General features: G+C 40.8%; 1 protein-coding gene across 2 annotated transcripts; it reads left to right on the top strand.

The window, feature by feature from the left end:
* Positions 1-626: 626 nt before the first annotated feature.
* Positions 627-4,879, top strand: fads2 (fatty acid desaturase 2). 2 transcript variants are annotated; one of them, XM_047034831.1, is made up of 14 exons: positions 639-773; positions 1,203-1,518; positions 1,945-2,055; positions 2,237-2,258; positions 2,331-2,434; positions 2,640-2,741; positions 2,880-3,005; positions 3,108-3,168; positions 3,269-3,345; positions 3,442-3,539; positions 3,643-3,739; positions 3,827-3,906; positions 4,168-4,293; positions 4,421-4,879. In XM_047034831.1, exons 2-14 carry the CDS (start codon positions 1,303-1,305, stop codon positions 4,470-4,472), a joined length of 1,272 nt encoding a protein of 423 aa, XP_046890787.1. In that variant the 5' UTR covers positions 639-773; positions 1,203-1,302; the 3' UTR covers positions 4,473-4,879. The 2 variants fall into 2 exon arrangements, with proteins under 2 accessions (XP_046890786.1, XP_046890787.1); XM_047034830.1 differs by having other exon boundaries at positions 627-773; positions 2,237-2,434.
* The last annotated feature ends 2,507 nt before the right edge of the window (positions 4,880-7,386 follow it).

Here is a 7,386-nt window from a genome sequence, read left to right as displayed (position 1 = left end):
CTTTCCAGTTTTTTAAACACATCAACTTTGAGGACAACATTTTCACTTTTATGCTTCAATGACTGACAAGCGCCATGATAACAATATAATCAGTGTTATTCATTTCACCTGTTAGTGGTCATGATGTTATAGCTGACTGGTGTTTACAGATGTCCACTAGAGTTATCTGTTTTCCCTTTGTCTAGGACCACACCTGTTCAGCCTACCTGCCAATGCACCTGTCTACGTGTTGGCCTGCCTGCCTGTCTGTTGCCTACCATACCTTACTGCTCTTCACTCACTCACTCACTCACTCACTCACTCACTCACTCACTCACTCTATTGGAATAAAGTCCTATAATTGTTGTTACAAAAATAGGTAGGTCTACTAGTATCTAATTCACATTTCTTACTAATCCAACCAGTCCAAGTTACTATTCTAAGAGTTACTTATAACAAAAAATATAAACTAGTATTAAAAACAGTGTTAGGGTACAAGTAGGCAACATTTTGAGGATTAAAGATTCATTAAAGTTGAAAACGGCTTGCCATATGCAATAGTTGGCTAACGTTTTAGAACAGCCCATCCGCGTGCACGTGTGCATCAACTGTATAAATTCGGAAGGTTTTTAATAAGCCAATTGCAAGTGCCAGCTGTGTTGGAAATACGCGGATTGGACCAGGGACCCTCGAATGATCCGCTTGGAATTTGGGTGAACTGTCCGTGCATGGTGCACGCAATGACACACTAATGCTGAAATGTTAGTGAGAGACCGTTCTCCAAGAATAGCGAGGTAAATCTTTTTGCTTATTTCTTGTATATTTGTGTGGATTTAGATTCAAAGGCGTTGTGAGAGGTGGTAATAATGTTTTGCATGTATAGCCCAAATTACAGCATCTGTATTTGTTGAAATGGTACAGTATTGGCATTTTTTCTTTTAGAACACGAATGTAGGCTTGATTATTCATCTATATAACGGATAGCTTAAAGCTAATTGTTCTGTCGGCTCTATTTTACCATTGGGCCTTTTTAAAATAAAAAAGTATTTAGTTAAAAAGATGCCATAAAAAATGTCGCGTCTCATTAATTGATGAATAGGCCTACCTTGCCCTTTGTTTGTGTTGCAAGAAGTCGGATAAAGTACAACAGACTGTGAGGACCATAAATGTCCGTGAAAAATCTCAGACTCTGTACTCACATCACGCCATTTCGTCTGATATAGGTGAGACGTGCAGCTGCATTTGAAATATCTTGACTGCGCCCTGCTGAGGACTGGTCTTAAGAGTGCACGTTACCTCAGACCTGATCCAATACCAGTAAGGATGGGTCTCGGGAAACATTTGAAAGACCCAGACCTCACAAACAATGGCAAGCAAGGAGGTGGTAATGTCTTCACGTGGGAGGAGATACAGAGGCATGCGAACAAGAATGATCAGTGGCTCGTCATTGACAGGAAAGTGTACAACATCACCAACTGGACCAAGAGGCATCCTGGCGGAATAAGAGTCATCAGTCACTATGCTGGGGAGGATGCCACAGTAAATATGCTTCTTGATTACATTTAGTCATTTAGCAGACGCTCTTATCCAGAGCGATTTACAGTAAGTACAGGGACATTCCCCCCCCCCCCCCCAGGCAAGTAGGGTGAAGTGCCTTGCCCAAGGACACAACGTAATTTGCCACGGCCGGGAATCGATCTGGCAACCTTCAGATTACTAGTCCGATTCCCTAACCGTTTAGCCATCTGACTCCTTCTTGATATTTGTAATGTTTTCATGCTTTATGTTGTGACCTGACATAGTTGTTGGCATATGAGGTTAAAAAACTAATCTTCCATAAAACTCTTGTCCTGTTTGCACCCTATGTAAAGATCAGTCTTTTTAGTCTGCAAATCTGTTTAGATGTCAAAGCTATAGTATTTTAAACCGGATTATCCTGTGTTTTAATATATCCCTGTTCTCTAGGAAGCATTCACAGCTTTTCATCCTGATCCAACCTTTGTGAGAAAATTTCTGAAGCCCTTGTTGGTTGGTGAACTGGCAGCATCTGAACCTTGTCATGATCACGACAAGAGTGTGAGTCAATGAAATACTGTAGATTCTGTACTTTATTAAACCTGTGAAATTGCCCATGATTTATATCTATAATTCTCTCTTTCTGTCATCTGTTTCTCTCCCTCCTTGCCCACTTCTTAACCCCAATCTTGTTTCCTTGATCCTCACTCAAACACTTTTTTCTTTCTTTTATTCTATGCAGGAAAATATTGTTCAGGACTTCCGTAATTTGCGTGACCATGCAGAAAAAGAAGGGCTGTTTCAAGCCAAGCCTCTTTTTTTCTGCCTTCATCTGGGGCACATTCTGTTACTGGAAGTCCTGGCTTTGCTGCTTCTGTGGACCTGCGAAACCAACTGGACTTCAACACTGCTTTGCTGTGTCATTCTGGCCACATCCCAGGTAATATGTCTCTATTATAGTCAGTGCCATAGATAACCACAAGCCATACTGTTAATTGATTATTTTCAGTCCCAAGATGGATGGTTGCAGCATGATTTTGCCCATCTGTCTGTCTTCAAGAAGCCCAGATGGACTAATTTACTTCACAAATTTACCATTGGTCACCTAATGGCCTTGGACAATAATGGATTTCTTGTATTTTCAGTCCCAAGCCGGATGGTTGCAGCATGATTTTGCCCACCTGTCTGTCTTCAAGAAATCCAGATGGAATCATTTACTTCAAAAATTTACTATTGGTCACTTAAAGGTATTGAACAATAACAAAGTTCTTCTATTTTATTAATGTCATGCATAAATATTTTTATAATTTATTATTCACCATTATCCATTAGCATTGGGTTCTCTAGCAGAGAAAATCTAGTGAACAAAACATTTGTGTTCAAAGGGAGCTTCTGCCTGCTGGTGGAACCATCGTCACTTCCAGCATCATGCCAAGCCCAATGTGATCCGTAAGGACCCTGACATCAACATGCTCCACATGTTTGTATTAGGAGACACACAGCCAGTGGAGGCAAGTATGAGTGATGTCATAGATTTAATAAATAGGATAAAATGTATCCCATAATACTTGGGCAGTAGAAAATGTGACCATCTGATTCTCCTTCCACTTTAGTATGGAATAAAGAAGCTCAAGTATTTGCCTTACAACCACCAACACAAATACTTCTTTTTGGGTAACCTTCTTATGTTGATGCTGTATGATTATATATATTTTAGTGTCAAAGATGATCAATTTTAAAATATCAACATTCAATTGTTTTCTCTTTCTCTTAGTTGGCCCCCCTCTGCTTATTCCAGTGTTTTTCCACATTCAGATTCTAAAAACCATGTTTTCGCATCGTCTCTGGGAGGTGAGATTTAATGTCAACTGCTGGGATCATCATTTTATCATAGTTAATAACTGATTTTCTATAAAAAATGTATGTCTCTCCTGCTCTTCTATCAAGGACATAGCCTGGTGGATAACCTTTCAAATTCGCTACTTCCTATGCTATGTTCCCTTCTTTGGTTTTCTTGGTTCAGTCCTTCTATTAAGCGTTGTCAGGTAAAGAATAATCTGAGATGTTCCTCAAAGAATATCTAATACAAAACCTTTCATATAAGAAATAATTGTGATGCAGTGATGGCCACATGCTTGATGTATGCAGGTTTCTGGAGAGCCACTGGTTTGTATGGGTGACACAGATGAGCCACATTCCAAAGGACATTGAATATGACAACCACCAAGACTGGCTGACCATGCAGGTACCATTGTCAGTGAACCCCACATCTGTCAGTCTAGGTACATAATGGTGCATGTACATAATGTGTGCATTTCTCTTTCTGGTGTAGTTGAATTCCACCTGCAATATTGAGCAGTCATTCTTCAATGACTGGTTCAGTGGGCACCTTAACTTTCAGGTTGAACACCAGTAAGTGACATTTTGGACACATTTCCACACCAATATCGACTTTGCTTAAAATTAACCTTATTATGATACAACTTGTCATGTGGAACAAACATGGTGCCCTAGGTCATATGTACATCAATTATGTCAGATAAATAATCTTTAACCCAGTTTTGTTTTGTTTGTCAGGGTATCTTATACTGTAGTTATATTTAGACACTATAGTGTGAATGGGGTACACATTTTGGATGTCATGTGTGGTGTCACTTTGTCTTTCTCTCTCAGCCTTTTCCCCACCATGCCACGTCACAACTTCCATCGGATTGCTCCAATGGTGCGTGCTTTGTGTAAGAAACATGGCCTTTCCTACGAGGTGAAGACATTGGGACAAGGTTTTGCAGATGTTGTGAGGTAACAGTTTTACTTATAACAAACAATACATATTACTGTAGATGCAGTATGCTTTAACAATACATGCACAATGCCTGTGTGTCCCTTGGACTCGAATAAAACAGAAGTAACCTTCTGCCCCTCCCAGATCACTGAAGAAGTCTGGGTGCCTGTGGCTTGATGCTTATCTACATAAATGATGAAGAAATAACCGTCTGACAGACTTGAGTTGGTCACCAAAAAGTGAATTTTGTCATTCACTTAATGCAGTTGCCATTCTTATGTAAATAAATGTGCTGTATTTTGTCCCAATATTGACAGGGTGTTGCTTTTGAATAGTGGTCAAATTGCAACCAATAACATAATCCACAGCATGTTATTTAGCAGAAAACGTGGAATTCCCTCTGTGAGTCTGTCTATGCTTCGCCTAACTTGTTGGTCTAATTGTGGGGTGGTTTTTGTTGTTGTCTCTAAGCTTGTTTTGGTGATCCAAGCTGTTTTTTGTGATTCGTTCTGTCTGTAAAAAGGGAGCTGATCTTTTAATGAAACTTAACACTACTCCCATATTAATCTTTGTTCCGACAAGAATAAAACTATTTGGACTGATTCCTTTTGCTGTTGGCTCATTATTGCCATTTCTTCCTGCCGAAATGCCTCCTCAGAAATGCATGTATGACTTGAAGTAAACACCACATTATTTATTTACTTTTCAGATGATTCTGCATTGACATTTACAATGGTATAATGCACCACATCACAAGTCTTGTTTGCTAATTTCAGTGCTCTAAATAAACTTTTTTACTCGGTAGCTGTCATGTGATGTCATGCGTGATATTGTTTACGTTCACTAGATGGCACCTATGCGCATGTACTCGCTTAGACCATTTTGGATTAGGCCTACATTAAAGAGATGTTCCCGCATGAATAAGATCCATTCGTTGTTGAACACAATTTGCCTGCAGCCTGGCTGACTTGAAGCAGCCAATGGCATTCTCAGCTTCAAGGCGGCCGGCTTCAGCCGGCTGTCGGCGCCGCTGGTGCTGCATGAAGTCGAACACACCTATAACTGAGTCCTGTTAGGTGACAAACGGCACAGTAGCACTGGTGCTTCCAAATTTTAAAAATGGCAAAAGATAAGAGCACCCACCCGAAGAAGTGGGTCCTAATTTGCGCCAAAGAGTGATTGACAGCTAATATCTAATATCTGCATGAAAGTTAAGAACGTAAACAGGCCCGTAAGACTCACGCCTTTCAGCCATTTGATTTGTCACGCTCTCACGCAACAATTTGTATTTCTCACGCATGTTTACAATTTCTCACACTGAGAAGTAAGGGAACTGGTCCCGCTTTGTACAATAACAGATGAGGCGCAGGTATACTTATTTATCTCAAGTTAAACAGAGTTTAATGCCAATCAGAAAACATCACCAGTACCAAAATGGTGGCATAATCGAGCCCCGGATTGTTACTGAATAAACGTTAAATGACATAATGTCGTTTTGAAGGGAGAACAATATGCTTAAGGGGTACCCCTTGAACATATGCGTGTTAAAAAGGGTCCCAATCAAATATTAACGGACTGTTATTGATAGAGACATTGCCCTTTGCTTGTGATGCAATAAATCGCGTGGTTAAGGAAGGGTACAACAGGTGAAGACCATTTCCATGAGCCACTTTTTAGACTATGCACTCACATCACACCATCATTTCATGGGACAGATGTAAGGCCTATTATTTCGCAATTTACGTTCCGGTATTAGCCTACAACTCTTTAAAATATTGTCAGTTTATTTTTCTAGAACATTTCAAAATCAGTGTGAAGGTGCACGCACTATATAATGATGAAGATGTAAAACCCTTGAACAATAATACACATATAAATGTACTGCTGTACAGGGGAAAATCTGATAAAGTAATCTGTGGAACCATCGAGATAATCGGGATATTACCTAGGATTGTTGGAAAGGGTGAAATCGGCCCAGATTTTCCTGTGGTGTCCCCCCCCAGCATTAGCCAATGTCTATATTGAGCTTCAGTACGGTGTACACCCTGTGGTTGATTCACAGTCCACTATAGCAATCCATCTTTCATGAATCACAATTTGTGACATATCTTAGTGTGCTGAACACTGCTCCTTTAAGCTGACTTCTTGGGTTGTGTCTACTGGACTTGGACAGAAAACATACCTGCCGGCCCAACTTCCTCTGCAGTGGTGGTCTTTATCCGTTGGCTAATGACATCCACCACTTTATTGATTGTGTTTATTGACGGCAGGGTAATTACAGGTCATCTGGCCTTTGCACCAGATTCATGCTGCTTCTTACTATTGTCAATACAACTGTTTACATGCTGTTGGAGGCAAATATCATATTTGCTAAAGAGTACAATCAATTCTAGGACAATGCCATGATTAACAGTAGCGTTTTCTAAGCTATAAGAAGCCTCTATTTTACCTCTACTGTAGCTAACTTTGATGACGTCCATTGACCTCATGTTTCCTCTTTGGCTCACTATGTAATGATGACATTTGGTTGCTGGTGTGGAAGGAAAAAATAACCAATCAGTGTCTTTCTCATTTGTATCAGCACACAGTGTTGGCAATAATCAGAAACCTCCATCCAGTCTTGTGGGTGGGGAGGCTGGAACACCTGGTCCTGGAACCCCAGGACCTGGAACACCTGGTCCTGGAACACCTGGTCCTGGAACCCCAGGACCTGGAACACCTGGTCCTGGAACACCTGGTCCTGGAACACCTGGTCCTGGAACCCCAGGACCTGGAACACCTGGTCCTGGAACACCTGGTCCTGGAACACCTGGTCCTGGAACCCCAGGACCTGGAACACCTGGTCCTGGAACACCTGGTCCTGGAACCCCAGGACCTGGAACACCTGGTCCACCTTTTCTGAGACCCCTTTTAGTGGTTACACAGAATAATAGTTGTACATAAAGTCTATGTCTGTCATCTTTACAATCACACTTCTACTAAGTTCCATTACCTGACCTTTCATGCCTAATTTTTCTGAAAGGTGGCCTAACCAAAGGTGCAAATGCCAAATAGACAGTACAGTTATCATTTTGTTTTTTTTCACAGTAAGCTAACTGTTTATGGTTGGG

The sequence above is a fragment of the Hypomesus transpacificus genome, chromosome 14, assembly GCF_021917145.1.
Source record: "Hypomesus transpacificus isolate Combined female chromosome 14, fHypTra1, whole genome shotgun sequence".
In the NCBI taxonomy this organism is placed as follows: domain Eukaryota; kingdom Metazoa; phylum Chordata; class Actinopteri; order Osmeriformes; family Osmeridae; genus Hypomesus; species Hypomesus transpacificus.
The sequence above is the reverse complement of the archived record's forward strand: the minus strand, read 5'-3'. Positions and strand labels throughout refer to the sequence as shown.